Below are 21,705 nucleotides of genomic sequence, written 5' to 3' on the forward strand. Positions count from 1 at the left end.
GCTGAAGCTGTTAAAGTGTCGAAATCCAATGAGGTTGGTAGATGGAAGAAGGTGCTGTTGATGCCGCGATGGGCAGAGATGTTCTTGTGATACACGGCTGTTGATGGGTACTGCACAACGAGGGTAGAGATTCGAAAGAGTAAGGGCGAGGAGGGGTTTGTAAGTGATTTCAAAACAGGACTCTGTGTCTCGTAATCTGGAATTGATAGTGGTTGACCGTCCAAGATGATTGTGTTGTGGTGAAAGTGAATCAGAGACGCTGGAAGTATCAAAGCAAACACACTATGCACGAGAGACACAGTCGCACCGTTGCAAGACTCGAGGCACCGGGATAATATACAATGACGGGAAAGGAAATTATTCAAAGATGGCCATGACAAGAGGAATTGGCCGGTAGAAGAAGGGCGAGGAGGAGGAAAAGAGGTAGTGGCGATGATAACAGCCTGGGTTGAAGACGGGGAACGGGTCTATGATATATACCTAAGCCAAACCCCGTCTCTAAAACGGACCATGCATGAACATGGAGTAGTGAGGGTCCTTGATGAGGTCGTGGGCCATCGTAGTGTGTACCTAGTCGTGGTGGCACTGGTAGGGCGGCAACTATGTACGTAGAGACAAGCGCGCAAGGTCTGTCGAGATTTGATCTTGTTCTGGACAACGGACAAGACAGCAGGGGTGTATTGGTCTTGCGCTCACTGCATTAGGACCAGGACCAGTGGGGAGCGAGGGGTTGGATGATTTGAGAGGGTTGGAGGGGCCATGTATGGCGGCGGCGGCGGCTCGAATTGGGGGATTAAAGAGGGCACAACTATGTAGCTAATTAGTAGCGCACCTGGGATTGGAGGAGGGGGTGTATTGAGATCACAGGAAAGAGAAAAGAGACTGGCGCGCGTTATTTGAGATGTGTTACTGAGAGCCATTTGAGTCTCATTCGACGCCGACCCCGGCCGCGTTACTACCGAGAACGGTACGGGTTTATTTTCTGTCTTTTCTCATTGTCCATTTCCGTGCTACTCCTGCAAGTTGTCGAGAAATACTGGAGCGACTGAGCAAGCGGGGTGACTGTACATTGCAGACATGGAGCACTGCGACTGTATTCAGGACAGGGCATGGGGGCGCAGGCTCGCAAGCGTGGAGTCGACATTAGCATCTTCTGCTAGGCACCTCAGTGCCTTGGCCTGAAAACTCCAGCATGTCCGTTCGCTTGACTTAAGACCCTATCATCGTGGCGCCGATTCTGGGCTGGCGCATGAGAGTCACGTCTCGTGCCCGTAGTAGCCCATGTCAAGGTACTGAATAGCACTTGGCCAGTGCTGCTCGGCCCGCGGCGCACATCATGAGCCTTGTCGTTTCGTTGTTTTGCCTCTGGGGTCCAAAGTGCAGGGTTCACACAAACCTCGATGGCGTCGATGGCTACGGACGGGAGAGGAGACATGGGACCTTGTTCGTGTTTAGCGTGTGGATCTCTTTGCTGCTGGCGCGAGCGAGTAAAGTCCAAAGAAGCCAAGACAAAAACAAGACAGCCATTCAGCATCGCATTACCTAGGTGAGGATCTGGTGGGGAGTGGGTTAATAGCTGGAGGCGGCTTGGACATGAACTAGGATACTGTATGCATGTATCTAGGGACTCATCAATCTGCAACATAAAGCATAAAGCACAACCTGACTTGGAGATATGCCAGTCCATTAGCCGCTCGCCTGTGGTGGGACAAGCCGGCTCATCGTATCAGAAGCAAGAGGTGGTTGTCTTGCATCTTGCATCTGAGGTTCAGAATGAATCCAGTGGAATGCATTGGACAAATGAGCAAATTGCAGCGCTGCTTCTGCTGCTGCAGTTGTGAGAGGCCGGATACAGCTATGTATGTATATGTATTTCGAGATTGCATATCGACAGATGAGGAGAAGATCATTGATCCATTGGCCAACCAAAGGCCACTGAGCGGAGAGGCAATTGGCAGCGAGCTTACGAGGTACGGAGGACTGCCTTCGATATCGGATATCATGGACGTGCAGGCTAAGAATCCTTGAATGCAGGAACTGGGCCCTGATGCGCGCCAGCTACTGGACGAAGTATGGAGATGTTAGCGTAGGTATGTATGGAGAAGACGCAGCATGTAGGTCGAAGAAGCGATATCACACAATGTACAAGGGAGCTGAGCGGAAGACGGGTGATTCCTTCCGTGGCAATGAGATAAACTCATCTGAGGTAGCTAGGGAAGGTCCATGCTAAGATCAATCTTGATCTCAAGGTAAGTGTAATCGACAAGATGGGGGAGGAGCAGCACTAGTGAGTTTCTATTTCCTTTGGGCAGACTCCTGTAGGTTGAATCATCATGGATAGTCCGGAGGAAAGTGGTGGTACAGTACTCCGTACAGAAGGTGCAGATAACCTCAAATCCGAGGTCCCTGTCTGGTCAACGTTAGCTTAGTTGTCGAGGGAAGAAATGGTGGGGAACCCACCTCAGCACCTAGGTAATGCGCCTGCCTATGTGCCTTTCCTGGTTGCATAACTTACGTCTTCTAATTTTCCTAGCTGATAATTGACATCTTGGTGGCTTCGTCCAAATCGTGCTGAGGTACCTCTATAATGACTCAGATGTCACTCCCATCGTCTAGATAACAATCTGGTACCCTCAGACATCCCGCTGCGATGTTACGAATTCTCTTCGACTTTCTTTATCGCCAACATGCACCTCCACATCAACCGCCATGGATCAGCATGGATATCTTTCTCCGAGTCAAGTAATAAAGTCGCTCGAGGTGCAGAGAGGATTCCCGTGCCCTATCCACGCAGGAAGAGACAATGAGAGGACAACCAGAGAGGACAGTGCATGTATGAAGTGGCCAGAGAAAACGCATCATCACATCACTTCGCATTTTCTCGCCTTCTCGAGTCGTCGAGATTGGATCCGCTCCGCCCATAGACGGCTGCCGCGTTGCGTTGCCTACCNNGGGGAGGAAACCGGCCTGGAGAAAACAACCGACCAGCGGACACTACAAAACCGCAGATCGACCAACCCGGCAGCTAAACAGAGGCGACAGGGTTGCAATGCTGCGGATCCTCTTCGGCTTCGGCTGGCTGATGAGATTTACATTTTGAAAGACTCCGAGAAAAGCCAAGAGTCTGCTTCCGCATCATCTCCGCTGGGCCCTTGTCTCTCTCTTCCAGTCATTATGGTTGTGTTACCTGCATCGGCAGCTTTGAGAGTCAGTGCACGGTGCAACCACCACAGCCGATGATCTGTGGCTAGCTGCTATCTGTTGAGATATCGAGTCTTGGGTGTAATATGACAGGTGTCACTGTATGGATGGTCTTGGTACAATATGCCACTACGCTGTCTATCAGAATACAGCCTTCTTTTGCTCCGCTGCGTTTTGGACTGTTCTGCTTGGGGAAGCAGAATTTCTGGCCGTTTGTGGCTGTCCCTTTTCATTATTACCCCAACAAATTACTGAATTCTGTTTCTTAGATTGGACAGGCCCCTCTCATGATGAAGATGCACTTTTATGCGGTTGGTTCTCGCTGGAGTCACCTTGCTGAGATACGGGCATAGAGTCTGGAGGAGTCGTACGCAATTGCAGATGGTAACTAAACCCGTAAAATCACACCATACCCGGATCTGCTACTTCTTCGCGATGCTCGAACCCACATGGCCTGTTGTTGGTTTTTGCTTGAGACAGGCACCACAAGGGTCTTCCGGGTAGTATCATGTACGACAGCCAAGACGGTGCCACAGCTCCTGGGGCCAACTGAACATCACTGGTTTGAGCCAAAAGAGGGAACTACAGACATGAAGAAGGTCTGCTCAACTTGCATCCAATGCAAAAATAGCTCAGCACTACCACCTTGCTTGTGCACATGCGGAAATCGACAGCAACGAGGCCTAGTGGCATGTCGGTCATGATATACTCCAATTGGTTCATCTTTGTCGACTGTACATTGTCCCAGTCCTTCCTGATCGATAATGAGCCGCAAAATGACCCGTCCGTTCATTCTGGCGCAGAATGGGTCAGTCGTTCGTTTCTCATCGAATTGACTCCACTGTCAGCGAAGAGCCATTGTAATTGTTGCTCAGTCGACATTGGACAAACAAATCAAGCTCGCCAGATCCCGAGTCCTTACCATTTGTGATCTAGGCTCACAGAGGCTGGCGCGTGCGCTCCAGCATGTGGATATTATACGCACGTCTGTCCTGTTAGGAGCCTTCAATCAACTCCTAGTTATCAGCCAGCATCTGTTGGTCTAAGGTCGAGTCAAGTTCTACGCGGCGCAACGCAGCTCGACAGTTTCGGCAATAGTTATTGTCCTGCAGACTACTGCAGACCATCGGCCAAAGTTTCTCGCTGGTTGGCTCCTGTAGGTCTCAAGTTTTTGCTTGGCTATCTAACGTAGCAACTCAGAACATCCAATCCGAGTAGCGTTACTTTGACCACTATGTTGAGACATAACTGTCACTCAGTCTGCAGCTCTTCACAAAAAGGTGCTGCTGTGCTCCTACTGCTGCGCTTGAGGTTGCTTGCCTGCAATTCAATCTCGAATGGCATCAAGAGCTCAAAGACAACTTACCATTACCTGCAACGCAACAGGTAGCAAAAGTGCTATTATTCAATCAAAGCCAATCGATAATGCATGGTGGGTCAGACCTTTTGTTTACAGCATTTTTCAAGACAGGCTCTTTCGGAGGGAGTCTGTCCATCAAGACAAGACTACAGGGATCCCCACTGCACCCTGATCCTGATGCTGCTCGTTTATTGTTGAACCCTCTCGCATTTACACCTTGATTTGCCGCTATGGAGCCATTGGCATTTTCATGGGCGCATGCTCGAGGTATTTTTCCCCCTCATTCGCAGATCTCAAGTAACCTCGCCACCATGCAGTGACAAGAAACGGCTCCGGACGTTGTTGGTCCGGTATATCAAAAACTGTGCCTCAAGAGAGGCCATATTCACAATGCGTTGTGATATCACATTCAAAATGTTGAAGACGAAGCCGATCTTCCTGCCGTTATTCTTTTAGTGCTACGAAATTTGTGGAGGAGCCGGGATAACCCTAGCTTTGCTCGGAGGCCAGGGTAGCTAGCGAGACAGGGGAGAAACGATTGAAGCACGGAGCATTTGCTAAACCAACGTCGACAGGGTTGAATCTTGACGGTCACATCTTCAAACCAGATAGACTACTTTTTCCTTGTCGCTCTGTAACGTCAACTTGGTCAAAATCCCGCCTTTGTACTGAATCCTCGGCCTCTTGCTCAATTATGGTTCTTGTTTCAGTATGTTCTTGTACAGATCAAAGGACATCTACGTTGGCGCAACCAACCTATTCGAAGAGTATACAGTCAAGTATTTACACTGTTGCATTCATTTATATGCACCTTGACCTTGATTCGATTCAAGTGGCAGGCCTCGATGAAAGGAATACACAGATAAGAAAGCCAACGGCTTCACGGCCCTTGGTGTCATTCACCCGGCATCATTATGCATGAGGACGATTGCACATGTCAGTCGGCGGGAAAGGGCAGCTCGTTAACCATGGGTCGACGCATCAAGTATGAAGTCTCCATTCAGAGCTTCTCAAACAGGCTCCTAACAGAAGGTCGTCTGCCAGACTGTGAGCTCATACTCTCCGATGCGAAGCTATAGTCGATGCCTTTATACTCACATGCAAATCTTTCTGTCTCTCCTGGTCACCAACCCCCCCTGAGCCTTTGTTTCCCGATACTATAAGACTCCTACACTGACTTAAAAGCAGTTATTGTCAACTTAAGCCTCCAGCATGGTGGGATAGAAAACAATTATAAGTCGTAGTTGAGAGAGTAAGCTCCTGTTTAAGACGAGGATTTGTGAGCGTGAAGGAGCTTTTGGAATCTCAAGTGTCTGCCTCAAGGCGATTACGACCACTCGCAGCCTCTCCCTGTTGGAACTTCTCTCTTGTGTCATAGGCACACATATATATATTTCGTATGCGGCTATTAACGAAGCTCTTTTGTTCCCAGATCGTACCGGGCCATGGCGGGGCATTGGCATGCTTCGGGGAAGCACGAGGTGCTGCCGGATGTGCTGTCGGAATAAGCATGCAGCATGGGAACTACCATCGTGGACTTTTGGTCATAACTGATCGATTTCATAGGTCAAAGCTCATTGTACCTGCACTAATGCCTTTTTCCTGCATTGTAATATGGCGCCAAGTCACAGATCGCGAAACTTCGATGTGGTGTTTTACATCGTGAAGTGAAAGTTAGTGTGATGAAATATCAGACGACGCTGATGTACTATGTGCAAGATCAAATACTACCGCCGAAATAATTCCTACTACAGCTTACTTTCCAGTAGTCAATATGCCTGTAATATCCTGGTTTAAGTCGAATTTCCGTAGAACATCTAGTTCTTTGAAACCAGGTTCACTGGATACTCTGTTTCCTCGTCCAAAAACACAGTCAACGCCCACACACGAGGCCCGCAACATCCAAGCCAGTATCTTTAAGCATTCTACCTCACCGATATAGTGACTCTAACTATATTACCACCCGGGCTACCTGGAATCATAACTTTTGACAGTTGATACCACTTACCCTATACGCAGGGAATCCAGATATAGAACTCAGCATATCCAGGGTTCCACCAGACGTCAATATCATATATATTGAATTGGTATGGAGGCTCTCTAAGGTCGCCGAGATAACAGTGATTGTGATATTGATAAGTTAATTCAAGGTCTATCAGGCTGAGACGTCGAGAGGGAAAAAAATGTTCGATATGTCGAGCTGAGGTGAGAACTTCGCAAGATCTATATAAACGAAGCTAAACTGATAATGAATCGGCACTGGCTACGGAGTATACATGTGTCTAATCACCGTAGTGGCTTTATTTGTGTGTTCTAGTCTCAAGGTGTTTAATACATATTGTACTGAAGCGGCATGGCATTACACGTCAACTAGGTTCTCTCTGCTGNNACATCGATACCACGATGACTGGCCAATGGCTACAGCATAAAGCTGATATGATAAGAACTATTACACGTCAACTAGAGACAAGACAGGCCAGGAACCCCCTACACAAAGTCACGGAGAACTTTGAAAGCTATACAATATACAACAATCACCCAAGCTCTGGGGCTTTGTTAAACACAGTAATGAGTGGTGACGGCGATGTATCGCTCGTCCCCTAGAACACAGCTACAGACCTCTCAGGCGAGCGAGTTGAGGCAAGATGAATTAAGAAAATACCGTGAATATTTCTGTCTAGGACATAAATCTATTAAGTGGCCTGTAGGCTGGTATTCGTTAGTGACATGGTTCCGTCCTGTTTGGGGACATGTTATTAGATCACTCTGGCTTGACATAACCACTGTATGGAATAGAATCTATACAATGAAATGAAAGCCGCTTATTGAACAATATAATTGAATCTTGGCAGTTATTTGTGTCTAGATTAGCTCACTGGATGGTAACTCCCTAATTTCATCGTGTAAAGGGGTGATGGACCTTGAACTTCAAAACCAGTACAGCTCAGGGAACCATCAATATTGTGATACCTCTGTTCTCAGACCAAGAGATCTAGATAGAATATTTCCCTCTAACGCATATTTATGCGTGAAATACCATCGTTATTAGTCCCGACTTACACACTGTATCAAAGACTCCCCAACACACGTCATGAAACACCAACACCAAAAATGTTTGAGACTAGCCAGGCAACGACGGCAGACGAAGGAGCCAAGGCGGGCCTTTCCGTGTTTAAAAACATAGCGTCGGAGCCTTTTCATTGGGGGCATTGTGGTTGAAGATGGAGTTATCATGATGATTGATGCATGTACGTATGACTACCTAAGTACATGAACAGATCAAGATGCTTCAAGATATATTGCTCGAAAAGCATGGTCAGCTCTATCGCTTAGAGTTTGCTGATACTGTACATATGATTTTTGACTACATAAAGTTTCGAAAGCGTTGATGTCTAGTCTGGTCTGAGCCTCTATGACTCAATAAGTGAGGCTCCTTTATATATCTGAGTCTTCTCACTTGAGCCAGTATTTTGAAGGTGTAGTAATACCATACATACACTATCTTTATAGGTGAGGGGCGAAATGATTTGACTTTCAGAATTGCCGGTATCTGATCATCATGAAACTTGTTTTGCATGTCTCAGATGTTTCCGGCGTAACTCACTGAGTTTCTAATCCGAACTATAACACGACTTGCAGTCTCCACAGCAAATGATAGTCAATTGTATATGATTACTTTATAGTCCGCATTGGATGCGGCTGTGAGGTCATGGCCTAGAGAGAATTCTTTAGCTGGTGGATACAAATGTCATTTTACGAGTTTATAGTTTGTTCCTAGTGGATTGGCATGACAGTATGGAGATGGCCAAGGAGCTCCCCACTCCGAATGCTATAACAGGACAAGGCGAACGGATACTGTGGGGAATGATATTGATATTGAGACTCCATGCGAGACGTTTGGGGAGAGTTGCAGATGTTTCTGCACGTCTCAACCAACAATGAGCGAGCTACGGAGGCAGACTCGCCCACTTAGGACTGGAACCAGTTAAGAGGGTAACGTAATGCACAAGGAGAAGGCCGCGTAATAGTCAGTCGTGAAGGTCAAAATGCCACTGGGGCGTGTTGGTAAGTTAAACTAGCTACCAGTTCAACCTGATTTCATGACGAGAGAGGAGTTGCGAATCTATTGAGGCGAAGGTGAGAGGAGAAGCGGAGGCGGGGGAGAGAGGGGCAATGAGGAGAAACACAGCACTATCGATTTGTGGCGCAAGTTTAAAGACGCCAGTTGAGGACCCTTTTGAGGGGAATTTATTTAGTTGTAAGACCAGCATGAGCCGACGAGGCCGAGAGTCTAGAGACCTTATCTTGTGCAACATGTGGTGTTCAGCCGAGACTTGAAGTCGCGTGACCCTGGAGTGGTTGACAAATGGTGGGAATTCCAAGAAGGGTTTTTGGATTGGATAGCTCACTTGACTGAAAATTGTTTATGAGTCTAGAAGTGATCGCCAGGAGACGACGGTTAATGGCGTTTCTGTACCTGATGACGAGGTGCCTGGTGGCGTAGTCTGGATTGCCCTCCCCTTGAATAAGCATAGGGACGAGGAATGACGAACACATGGTTGTCAAAAGGGTAAAAGGATTCGTAACTGATATCAGGCAGTGCTGTCGAAGTTCAATCAAACTCTAACCTATACAGCGATAAATGAATAAGCTCTCCGGATGTAACCAATGTTTCCCGCTCTCATCAATAGTCAATCCCTACTAGTTATGAGACAAAAAGAACCAGTGATGACATCAAATTGGACTGGCCTAGAGCGAATGATCGACCACTAGTGTCAAGAGACAAGGGGTCGAGAACCACGAATTCAAGGTCAGGTCCAAGATAAGGAACGCGGGATAACGGAAGACGAGGTAATTAGAGAAGCGAAAGTATCAATTAATCGCGTAGTCAAAAGTTTGATGATGCTTGAAACGAAACTATCCAGGCATCAGTGAATAACTAGGAAGAACCAACACACAGTCGTGAAGCTTAGCCGGTAGGTCTCACGGCGTTACAGGACCCGAGACAACCCCCCGCAAACAGAAGCGTTGCTGGTAGATCCGGATGGATGAAACGGGATGATGATGTTAATGATGGTGATGTTCCGGGGGATCAACGCGGATGAAACAGTACATGATGCAACGAGGGGGAACAGTTTGTGACAGATCTACCCATTACGGAGTACAACATGACAGAGAAACAAGGCTGAAAACAATTGTAAGCCATGTTGTTTCTTTGAAGTTTGGCTGAATGTATGCACCAGAGAAGGGCCGATAAAACGTGAGTGTAATTGTTAGTGGATGACTCGAGGACAGCGAAATCACCACACACACCAAGAATCACATTATCAGAGTTGCGTGTGCCCAGATTACATACCTAACAGTTTTATCCTTGCAGAGCTGGCGAGACTGTTGGCGAGCCAATAGGTTGGTTGAACCTTGGGAACTTCATTTCGCTCTGTCTTGGCTGCTCGCTTCCTGACAGAGTAATTAATCGCCCAATTTCGTCTGATCAGAAGCGTCATGAGTTTGGATATTAACTACTGTAATTCCCGAGTCCATGAGGGGACAATTGCATGTGAGTGACATGTCCCTCGAGACCTCATTTCTTTCGAGTCCTTCCATATCTTGTCTTCTTTTCTTCTGTACACAACATTCTGTGCTTCAGACTTGAGCGCATCATCATCCGTCCCTACTCTTCCTATTGGACCAATACTCCCCTCTATCGAGACAGATACGGTCTGCTGCATCTTAAGTTTCCAAGGATATCACCCCCGCAAACGCCCCCAAATCTCACTCACGTCTATCTATCCGTGTCGTTATCTGCCGCTACTCTCCTGTAGGCTAGGTGGCCTTGCAAGACATTGATTGATGTGAACATCTGCGACCCGACCGCTTCGACCTCTCCTTGGCCTCTGGAACCCCCGCATATCACATCTCTTGTATTGTCTTACCGCCTCTCAACAACTTGTAGTCGAATACTACTGCGACTACCACTGTAACGGGACATCGGCACTCGATCACATCATCGCAGGTTCGCAGACCGCAGACCGACGTTGGCTTGGCGATACCCACGGAACAAGATACCCTGGCCAATCCCTGGTCAGCGTCACAGCCTGTGGACGAAGAGGAAGAGCCTAGAGAAGAGAGGAGTGAAAAGGACTCAACAAGAAAGAACTCTCTCCACTGAACCCCACATGCCAATGCGCTTGATGAGGCTGAATCTGGCCTAGAACGTCTTGACATTGGTTCAATCACTTGGCTTCGCTGCCACCGAAACCCAGTTTTTCTACTACCAAAGGTTAGAGTGTCTCTAGTTGAAGAGCCTACTGTAGGTACAGTACCAGGCTGTACCTAGGTATCCTTTCCCATATGCTGAGCTGATCTAGTGCTGAGTGGTAGGTAGTGATTGCTGTGTACTTAGGTAGAGTACAGCGGTATTTGACCGGTATTTGCCTTCTCCGGCCGCACCGCCATTCTCAAATTCGACCTCCACTGCCTCCGCCGCTTTCACCGTCGTAATCTGCCGCCTCTTACACGGCCACAGGCAGAAGGATAAGAAAAGACACAGACAGAGGTTTTACCGTCTCACCCTCCCTGTTTTCTCTTTCCCCTCATCCTTTTGACTTTCTTTTCATTTGTATCATTCCAAATCAAAAACTCAACTCTTGTGTCTTGGCTTCATCGCCGCATTAAACTCTGGTATTCCTTGGCTTCGGGACTCGAGTCCAGAAGTGAGAGTCAGTTGAGTTGAGCTACCTACAGGCTACCGCTAGGTACCGCCGGGCCCGGACTCCTCCTTTACAGCAGTAACCCCACCCACTACGGAGTGCCTACTCTCGGTTCTCTAGGACCTGGGAACACCCCTGATCGTTCTAAGGCCAGGCCTCCCCGACCCGACCTGTCCGAGTCTTTTCTCTTTCTCTGCGACATTTCCTTGTTGTCGCTCAATCAGTTCTTCTTATCTTGTTTACTTACTTGCATACGCTGGTCGTTGAGAGAGCGAAGAGAGTGTATCTTCTGTGAAGAACCTTTGTGTGTGTGGAGGTGATTTGTCTGTTCATTGTACAACTTGAAAGAAAAAGAGAAGTCAACTTCTTTCATGATGCTCTGAGATACGCTGGGCGTGCGACAGACTCCTCACCCTCCGCCTGCGCTGCGCCCGTATCCGTGCAACGGCGACAAGACGCCCAACAACACCAGCAAACAAACACAACACAGAACCCCTCGTATACCTCTTTGACACCCTTTGAAACCCTTTCGGGTTCTTCTTCAACCTCTCTTCTACACTATTGCCTATTTTCTAATGGCAATGGCGCAGACCAGCAGTTCGTTACCGGGTCACCTACACGGTCACGGCTTTGGGCATGGTAATCAACACGGCCATGGGCATGCTAAAATAACAAAACCTCGCAGTCGACCTGCTGTGAAGCCGATCCTCAAGAAACTGCAATCGCACCACTCCCACTCGGAAAAGAATTCTCTCGATTTGGATCGCGGTTGGGACGAGCAGGGTCAATTTGGTTATTCCTCGTATAATGTAGACGGCGACGACTCGTCTTATACGGCAGGTGCATCAGCACTGCCAACACCTGCCGCCCGCGCACGCGATGTCAGCTTCTCTATATCGGCCACGGATCTGAGCAATGGAGGTGCTCGCTCAAACAAATATTCGCAAGGGCATGCTCGTTCTACCAGTGGCACTTCTCATGCTTCTATTGCGACTTCTGCTAGCGGTGGCAGAAACGGCTCCTTTGTGCATCCTTTCCAACAAACGCCGCGCACCTCAACACCACCTCTCTCCTACGCCAACTCGCTCGCTTCCCTGGACAATACCACCGGACCTCGCGATTATTCTCCCACGATAACTGAGAACGAAGACAATATCGACTCTCAGAGCCTTCAGACTTCGACTCGTGCCTATCATTCTGGTTCCCGGCCCCGCCGTCCCTCTCTTGCTAGTCAGCGCACCAGCTCGTTATCAGATGTGAATCAACCGCTGCGCATCACTACCAACGGCCGCACCGCCACAGGAATATCTGCGCGAAAGCCCCATAGCATCGTGACTCGCAGCCGATCTGACCTCCACCTGAACACGGGCTCAACCACGGCTCTCGACTCTGCGTCAAGCACCAGCCCACCTTCTGGTTCCTTTGTTTCACCCCAGATGATCGCTGCGTCTACATCCTCCAACGCAATGTCACCACTCCGGAGCTCTCTCGACATGAGCGGTTTCCGTCTCCGCTCACGCAGCGAGGTTGACACTGTCACCCGCCAGGAGAACGTCCGCGAGGCCCGTCGTAAGTTTGAGGAAAAAGAACGAGCCAAGGAGGAAAAGTATGCCCGTGAGCAGATCCGCAAACAGGAACGTGCAGAGAGTCGCGAAGCCCACCGCTTCAACAAGAATGGTCGCAAGGGTAGCTTTGGAACTTCTCGAATCTCGTGTGATCGTGTGTCCAGTAGTACTGACATCCGACCTTCGATCTCTCGCAAGACTACTGGCACTGGTGTGGGTCTGGGGTTGACCACCGAGAACGAGAAGGTCGACTTTGGTACCCGAAGCTACGATACTGTGCCTACAGGCCAGACACCTGGCGCTAGAGCTGACGATGTGCACTTTCAATCAACTCACCGAAGCAAAACCACCAAGCGAAAAACTACCAGTGCTTGGACCGCTTTTGTTCTGTGGTTGAGAACGCGACTGCTCAAGCTTGGTCGAAGATAGGAGAATTTTACCAGCGAGACCAAGACCAAACTCAAGACCAAATTCTCTGGCCCAAAGAAGGGATTCGTTGTCAGAACTCCCTATCAGCAATACCAGCCGCGACAGCAGACCAGCGCCTTTGACGCATACTGCTCATCACCATATACCCGTCGCCGATGAATCTACGAATGCTTTTCTCGGCAGATACTCGGCGAGCACAAATTTACAGCTAGCCATATCTTCACTACGATACCTTGAATTTCACCTACGGGAAGCAGTATATCCCTCACTTCCCATTCGCCCACGTATAACACACGCGCACTCACGGCCTTTGGAGCAATGTGGCATGGAAACGAGCGAGTTTTCACGGCCAGGAGGGACCTTATCTTTTGACATTTTATAGGCAAGGAGTTGGGGTTTACCACTTTGTTTTTGTTTCTTCTACTTCTACGATTGGCATGCATGGTTGCATCAACGGACTCGAGCTACGCGGGATGACCTTAAGAACTTTGTTCTTTGATTTGGGACGATTTGTTGCATTGTTTCTTGTTTTTTTCGAGTTTCATTCCAGCTCGGCTTGTACGGCTGTGGCATATCGGATGGAACGGCTTAGGCGCTTCTACCATAGAACCGGATCAAAACATGAACAGACATGACCGGCAATTTGCCTCACTCACGTTAACGTTACGTCTCCTCCCTCTCTTGGCAAACATCCTGTGAAGTAGCACAACCCCCAATTCTAGTGACTCGAGTGTCGGGCCAAGAAGAAGACGAATCCATCGTACGGGTGTATCAGAGTGGCTCAGCTTTGCCTCCTGTGCATCCCTTTCACATGACATTAATCAATCGCACATGACGTTCGTTTGCGGCCTTTGACAGAGAGTGGGTCGGCTTAACGGCGGAGATCCTAAGTGTGGGGAGGATTAGTTAGACAAGGGTCTTGAAGGTATGGAATCTCATGACCTCTCTAGCCTCTTTTGATGGTTCAGCGCTAAATCATTGCTCGAGTCCTACCTATGGAGACATTAATCTGGGGTTATGAGACAGAGCGTTATTGCTGAAGATGAATGCAGATAATATTTGTCCCATTACCTAAGGAATGAAGAGAAATGGATTTGTGGGTATTATGATACAGTGTTCTTTGGAGTGATGAGTATACACCAAAACCAACGGAGTCCTTGTACAATTCATAGGGCATAGGTAGCCAAGTGATCATAAAATACAGCAATAAACACATTTCCAGCAATGAATCACTACAGCTTTGGCCTGGCAATATCTACGGGCGTCCACCAAGGGTAGATTTTGGGCGCATTCTTGTCCATAGTCCCCGTGAAATCTGGCTTCCTCTTCTCCAAGAAGCTATTCATCCCCTCTTTCGCATCCTTGCCTGTGAACAAGTCCCAAAATATCTTGCTCTCAAGCAAATGCGCCTCCTCAGGCGACGAGGCTCCCCTGTAAATCATATCCTTCATTACCCGCGCAGAGACACCACTTACGTTAGCCGCTATCTCATCCGCGATCTTGAGCGCTGTGGGAAGAACCTCTTCAGGTGCAACAATCTCGCTGAAGAGACCGTCAAAAAGCTTGTGAGTGGCAGGGTAGACAGCGCCAGTGGTGGTGAGGTGAAGTGCACGGCTTGTCCCTATGAGGCGTGGGAGGAAGAAACTGCTGCATGCCTCCATGCTGAAACCACGGCGACCAAACACAAAGCCAATCTGGGCGTCGCGGCTCACAACGCGGATGTTGGCGCCGAGAGTCATTGTGATACCCACGCCAACAGCAGAGCCGTTGATGGCGACGATGACAGGCTTGTTGCAGCGATACATAGGCAAAGTGACAATGCCACCGGAGTCGCGATGATCAGCAGCATCTTTCCCCAGCGCATGTTCCTCGTTGAAGTCCATACCAGCGCAGTACATGCGATTCTTTGGATCCGATGAAGTGAGGACTATGGCGCGAACGCGAGGATCAACAGAGAGTGTGTTGAGCGCATGGGAGAGCGAAGCCGCCATTGTGTCGGTGAAAGCATTACGAGCTTCAGGACGGTGAAGCTTTATGACTATGACATGTGTGACTTCTTTGGAAGAGGGGGGATGATGGAAGAGCTGGAGGGTCGGGAGGTCGAGGGCTGCATAGCTGTGGGGAAGCGAAGGCGATGCCATTGCGATTATTGGTGTCGTGAGTAATAAATGAAGTATGAAAGAGTGAAGATGAGGTCAGGACGATGTTAATTTAGAGTGCGATGGATTGATTGGGCTTCAGTTGAGCCGCGGAATGGTGACAACGTCTCGGGCTGACTTACAAGATTGAGCCGAGGTGTAAGCTAAATAGGAACTAAGGTATAGAGAAGCGTTGAGTGAGTGTCGCTGTCGTTTAAATACACCCGGTATCTGTATAATATTCCTGTCTTCTCAAGTGAGTAAAGGAGATTGGGGAAATGATTGAAATAGGAATGATAATGAGAGAGCATGTGAATGCTAGTATCACATGTAAGGGTATTGGCCTTAGCTAGAGATCGTCACTGTCATCGTCAAGCGGCCAGGCGGCTTGAATTCCGCACACTGTTGTCTTGATGAGAACCAAAAGCAGCATTTGTTCGGACTGTGCCCACTTAGAAAATGAGAGAAAAATCATATTAAGACATAGATCTATTCGACCTTTGCCCTTGGCTGTTGTCACATCGTTAGTCTGGAGGTGCTGCTTATTCTAGAGTCTGAGATAGCTGACCAAGGTACAAATGGGTTTCAAAGTTGTCTTTGAGAGTTGCATTCTCTGGATGTATTCACCTATTCTCAAATATGGGACCCATGAATGTTGCAATGAGCCACTCAAATGGTATTTCGGCCTTTTGTACGGATATATTCTATCATCAAATGTAATAATATCGCTTGTTCAAGTTCATCATTAGATTGTACAGTCTATATAGCAGTACTTCGCACTCTTCGGACTGTACACACCTGACTAATCCTTGGTTGACCAGCCAAAAAACTCCGGAAGCCCAGATCAACCAGCAATGCAAAAGCCTCTCCACAAGCTCCAAGTTTTAGTTGAGCCGTTCTGACCAAAGACGCAGACACAAGAGACTATGCTGTCTCGAGTATTGGATCATGGTCTATCAATGGGAACCACACAAAGATGTGTGCTACCAACTTTATATCAATGAGCGTCGGTCCCTCGAGGATATCATGGTGCACATGAAGAATGTTTACCAGTTCACGCCGAGGTAAGTGCTCAGTCAGTGTAAGTGACCGCTCTCGTCGGCTTAACTTACACGACCTATTTCAGCAAACGCGCTTTTCAAGTTCAGTTTAGTCGATGGAAGTTTCCTACAAAACAAAGACTAAAACACAAGGATGATCGACTTGTGAAGCGCATCCATGAGCTATGGAAGAGAAATGTCCCTCAAAGTGAAATGCTTCGAATCCTTACTGATGAGGATGGCTTTGACATCAATTCCCGTGAACTCATGAGAGTGCGTGCCCGCAATCGCTGGCTCCTTAGAGTTCGAAATGGTGACCGAGCAAGATCTGGTGGTGATGCTGAGCCTGAGCCTGAGGATGAGAATCTTGAGAATGATACTTCACTAGACGACAGAGATGTGACCATTCCATTGCCTGACCAAGAATCCAGAGATCCTGACCACCCAAAACCATATGCTCCTGAAAACTCAACACCTGAAGATGCCACCTCTGTCCCAACAACGCCCAAGCCACGCAAGATTAGCAAAAGACAAAGCCGAAGAAATCGTCAGCATCTCACTGAATCAGAGCACATTGTCCGTTTCCCATCTGAAATGACCTTGAACGATTCCAAAGAAGCCCTCGGTCTCGATGCGAACACTTACGCGGAAGCTCGCGAGTGTTTTTCTCGAATCTGTCAAGAAGAGTCCATCGTCAAGAAGACCCAAGCTGGACCGGGAAGATGGGACTATGTCAAGAACCGCCTGATCCATGAGCGCCCGCACCTACAACAAGCTCTTTGGATTTCCAAAGAGGACCTTGAGAGGAAGCAGCTTGCCTTGGACGTTATTTGCACTGACGTGACCAAGCGTCTACGCAACCAGGATACCAGAATGACTCTCGTTGATGCAAAGAACGAGCTGGGTCTCAACCCAGAAGAATCTCATGAAATCCGCGCTGCTTTGCATGAAGTGCTGTGCGATGCAAAGTTTACATGTAAATCTGATGGAACACCAGAGCAGTGGGAAGAACTGAAGAAGCGATGGCTTGAGAAGTCAGAACGCATGCGGGCAATCCCCCTCCATGGAAATGATGAATCATCTCGCCGAAAAGTCAAGGCAGTCGAGATCGTCGCTCGAGACGTGATCAAGAGAAGACGTGACGAGAAGAGATCCAAAACCACCAAGAGTGGCGAAGCTCCTAAGCAGAAGGAGTCAGCGAAGCGCAAATCTCATAATGACAAACCACAACATACTGTTCAGAACTCGCAACTCACCGAGGCTCAACCAAGCATATATCAACAACAAACCCAAAGAGCGATAGAGACCCCCCCTGCCTTCGGGGTGGCAGAGAGGGGAGCCCCAGGGTCCAGTTCACCTGCGGATCCGATGATGGATCAGCCTATGGACGACAGTGGGTTTGAGCCAGTCCATGAGCCAGTCCACTCACGTATTGCCTATACAACAACCGGTCAGCCGCCAGCACCGCAACGGCCAGGACAGGTACAGTTGCCGGCTCTGGGCATGCCGGCTTCTCAGGGTGTCCTACCTCAACCTCATAGAATGCTGGGCTCGTCCGCTGCCAACACCGTGCCCATGGATGCTCAGTACGGCTCATCGATGTACTTGGGGAATCAACCTCAGGCAAACTATATGCAGCAGCAATACGTGCAGCACCAATTCTCGGCGCCCGCGCCCAATGCAATGTTCTCGCCTGTGCCTTCAGTGCCTGCGGTACCATCTTCTTTCGCAGTATTTATGCGGCTGCACCCTTCTTCGACATATCCGGCCAGCACTAGCATGTGGATATCTACAATGTCTTCACAATCAATCCAGGAGTTACGCCAGGTCGCGATGACCAAATTTCCCGGGGCGATGTGTCTTCGTATCGAGGGTATCATTAAAGACCCCAAGGGTAACGAATTGCCCCTTCAGATACAAGGAGATGATGAGTTGGCAGCCTACTTTGACCACATGCAGAGTGGAACGCCGACTTTTACTGTTCAGCTTGTCCAACACGGCAGCATATGATCACTTGGTGTACCTTTGAGAGCGAAGAGCTACCATGGTACGTATGATGACAACGACAACAGGAAAACGGGCGGACGGAGTTTCGGGACAATATACAGCATTTTATTGGGTAGTTTTGACAGTTTTCTGGGCGTCCGGACGGAAGCACTGGGAGAGCGGACTTGGTCTCCGCGATATTTTGGGGAATGCGGCTGAAACGTTCATCAACGGCGGTGGCCAATCTCCGAAGATCTTACGTCTCGGCTATGGTAATTAGGATTATATGGATGCGTGAAAACATTCAATGCCTCAGAACATACAATACAGGATAAAGGTTGATTCGAGGTTCATTGAAACAGGATTGGTAATACATGATAGTGAAACTGGCCGAGGCCGGCGGTGACGTGCTTTGATGTGATAATTGCTCTTCAACGTGCCCCCTCTATAGTCGATAATCATCCTTGAAATCACATTGAGCATCCACTTCGGTCAGATTTCAGCCATCGATACGGAGTAGATCCTGTCTTACAAGATTGAGCCCGGCCGGTACGGATCAGTATCGAAGATATGAGAAAGACGGACATTACACAGCGCAACTGCTGAATTATACCGAGAAACCAAGAACGAAAAAGGCAAGTATAAGAGGAAATAGAATAACACAGCCAATGAGAATTAGACAAAGGCCTCCACGCCGTAGCAGATCTAATCGAAGCCGATCTCAAGGCCCTGAAGACGTCCGAACAAGGCCCCGTGGTGTGGGGTTCAGGAATTATAGTGCGGTATTCCAACTCCGTCCTAACAATTTTCCATTGCCGTCGACTTCAACACTTAAGCTCGACATCGACCTGTCCTCGTCGGCCAATTCCTATCCCGACACAATCATACAGCTTCGACCAACTCCTCTACACCCTTTTACGACCTATATATCTTAATTATCCCTGCTACCGACTTTCAACCTCTGCCCGCGCACAATCTACATCGTCATGGCTTCTCTTCAATTGCGCGCTCAGCGTGCTGCTCTGCGGAGCTTGCGGACACCCACCACAGCTAGTTGTCGAACCACAAGGCTACCTACGTCTTTCTACCGCTCTTACGCTACAGAGATCGAGCCTGAAAGACCGAATAAGAATACCCCCGCCCGACAGAGTAACGAGACAAAGGTGGGAAGGACATTCCAAGGACAGGTCATGGGCAGTATTGGATCTCGATTAAGGCGTGAGCGGGAGCAGAGGGAGAAGTACGAGGAGTGGCGCAACATGACAGATCCTACAAGGAACTGGATGGTGACATTTGGTACGCTCAATCACCCGTTTCAAGACCAAAAATCTAACAAATGATAGTCTTCCTCTCAGGCGTTGGCATCTCATACTGGCTTGGTACATATTGGCCAAGAGACCCCGAGCCTACGTCGACACTACCTCTCAACAAGACCAAAGCTCCCAAGCACAACACAAAGCTCGAGAACATGCAGGCTGCCTGGGCCGACTTTGTCAAGATCGTCGGCCAAGACAATGTCAGCACCGCCGAGAACGACCTCGAACACCATGCGACATCCAGTTGGTCCTCTCACCAGGCTAGCCCCGAAGACCGACCCTTTTGCGTTGTCTATCCCTCAAGCACTGAAGAGGTGTCTGAGATTATGAAGGTTTGCCATAAACGCAAGATTCCCGTTACAGGCTATAGCGGCGGTACCAGTCTCGAGGGTCACTTTACACCTACCCGCAAGGGCATCTCCATCGACTTTGGTCGTATGAACAAGATAATCAATCTTCACAAGGAGGATCTAGATGTTGTTGTCCAGCCTGCGATGGGCTGGGAAGCTCTGAATGACCACCTGGGGCATGAGGGTCTCTTCTTCCCTCCCGACCCTGGTCCTGGTGCTATGATTGGAGGTATGATCGGCACTGGGTGCAGTGGCACCAATGCCTATCGCTATGGTACTATGCGCGAGTGGGTTCTTAGCCTGACTGTCGTTCTTGCTGATGGTACTGTCATCAAGACCCGGCAGCGACCTCGCAAGAGCTCTGCCGGCTACGATCTGACCAAGCTGTTTATTGGTTCCGAGGGTACCCTTGGCCTCGTGACTGAGGCTACTCTCAAGGTTACCGTCAAGCCTGAGTCTACTAGCGTCGCTGTCTGTAGTTTCCCCTCGATTCGTCATGCCGCTACTTGTGTGAGCAAGGTCGTGGCCCAGGGCATCCCCGTCGCTGCCGTCGAGATCCTCGACGACAACCAGATGAAGTGCATCAACGATGCGGGCATGACATCGCGAGCTTGGACAGAGGCAGCAACGCTCTTTTTCAAGTTCGCCGGAACTCCCGCCGGTGTTAAGGAGCAGGTTGCTCAGGTGCAGGGGCTCGCTAAGCAGGCTGGCAGCAAGACCTTTGAGTTTGCTAAGAGCCAAGAAGAGCAGGACGAGCTGTGGAGTGCACGAAAGGAGGCTCTCTGGAGTACCACAGCTGTCAAGAAGCCCGGTGACCACGTGTGGACGGGCGATGTCGCTGTGCCCATGAGCAAGCTACCAGATCTGATCGAGGCGACCAAAGAGGACATGGCAAAGAGTGGCTTGTTTGCTTCCATCGTAGGACATGTCGGTGACGGCAACTTCCACACTATTCTGCTGTACAACGATGCTCAGCGTGCAAAGGCTGAGGCTGTCGTGCATCGCATGGTCAAGAAGGCTGTTGAGATGGAGGGTACCGTCACGGGTGAGCACGGTGTTGGACTTGTCAAGCGGGATTATCTCCCTCATGAGCTTGGCGAGTCTACAGTTGACGCTATGCGACAGGTAAGAAATAATGCCCCTATATTGAAATGAACAGTTCGCTAACAGTCAATGCAGATCAAGAAGGCCTTTGATCCTCTATGTTTGCTCAACTGTGACAAGGTTGTGCGGGTGCAAAAACCTAAGAAGGGGGAGGTCGACGAGTGGTAGAGAGTTGTGAAATATGCATGATATTGGAAACGGACAGGAGGAAAGGGAGCATCATGATACCTGGTGTAGCGTGTACGATGTAGGAATAGATGGCTTGGACGGCAGTCACAGAGACCCGTCATTATGAAAGCCTGTGTATAAGATCAGTTTAGCAGAAACCTTGATACAGTTTACCCCTGATGATACATAACGATGGTGCATTGTTAATTATGAACAGTTGATTTAGGTGTTGGCCATGCAATCCACTTGGAAATGTACTTCTCTTCATCTGTTGCTTTTGAAGTGCCAAAGGCCCTATGATCTTCGGTGACTAAACATATTCTTCAGGCTAATGCAAT

At 48.9% G+C, this 21,705-nt stretch overlaps 4 protein-coding genes across 4 annotated transcripts; 3 read left to right on the forward strand and 1 right to left on the reverse strand.

Annotated features, from left to right (window-relative positions):
• Nucleotides 1-11,846: 11,846 nt before the first annotated feature.
• On the forward strand, nucleotides 11,847-13,265 carry FTJAE_6317 (uncharacterized protein; the record flags this gene model as incomplete). Its single annotated transcript, XM_037352916.1, has 1 exon — nucleotides 11,847-13,265. One exon carries the CDS (start codon nucleotides 11,847-11,849, stop codon nucleotides 13,263-13,265), a length of 1,419 nt encoding a protein of 472 aa, XP_037206530.1.
• Nucleotides 13,266-14,497: 1,232 nt separating this feature from the next.
• Nucleotides 14,498-15,406, reverse strand: FTJAE_6318 (enoyl hydratase; the record flags this gene model as incomplete). Its single annotated transcript, XM_037352917.1, has 1 exon — nucleotides 14,498-15,406. The coding sequence occupies one exon, from the start codon at nucleotides 15,404-15,406 to the stop codon at nucleotides 14,498-14,500; it is 909 nt and encodes a 302-aa protein (XP_037206531.1).
• A 1,023-nt stretch (nucleotides 15,407-16,429) lies between these two features.
• FTJAE_6319 (uncharacterized protein) lies at nucleotides 16,430-18,453 on the forward strand (the record flags this gene model as incomplete). Its single annotated transcript, XM_037352918.1, has 2 exons — nucleotides 16,430-16,467; nucleotides 16,530-18,453. 2 exons carry the CDS (start codon nucleotides 16,430-16,432, stop codon nucleotides 18,451-18,453), a joined length of 1,962 nt encoding a protein of 653 aa, XP_037206532.1.
• A 962-nt stretch (nucleotides 18,454-19,415) lies between these two features.
• Nucleotides 19,416-21,367, forward strand: FTJAE_6320 (d-lactate dehydrogenase (cytochrome); the record flags this gene model as incomplete). Its single annotated transcript, XM_037352920.1, has 3 exons — nucleotides 19,416-19,725; nucleotides 19,773-21,220; nucleotides 21,275-21,367. 3 exons carry the CDS (start codon nucleotides 19,416-19,418, stop codon nucleotides 21,365-21,367), a joined length of 1,851 nt encoding a protein of 616 aa, XP_037206533.1.
• Nucleotides 21,368-21,705: the final 338 nt, after the last annotated feature.

Source organism: Fusarium tjaetaba (genome assembly GCF_013396195.1).
Source record: "Fusarium tjaetaba strain NRRL 66243 chromosome Unknown NRRL66243_c0000123, whole genome shotgun sequence".
NCBI lineage: Eukaryota > Fungi > Ascomycota > Sordariomycetes > Hypocreales > Nectriaceae > Fusarium > Fusarium tjaetaba.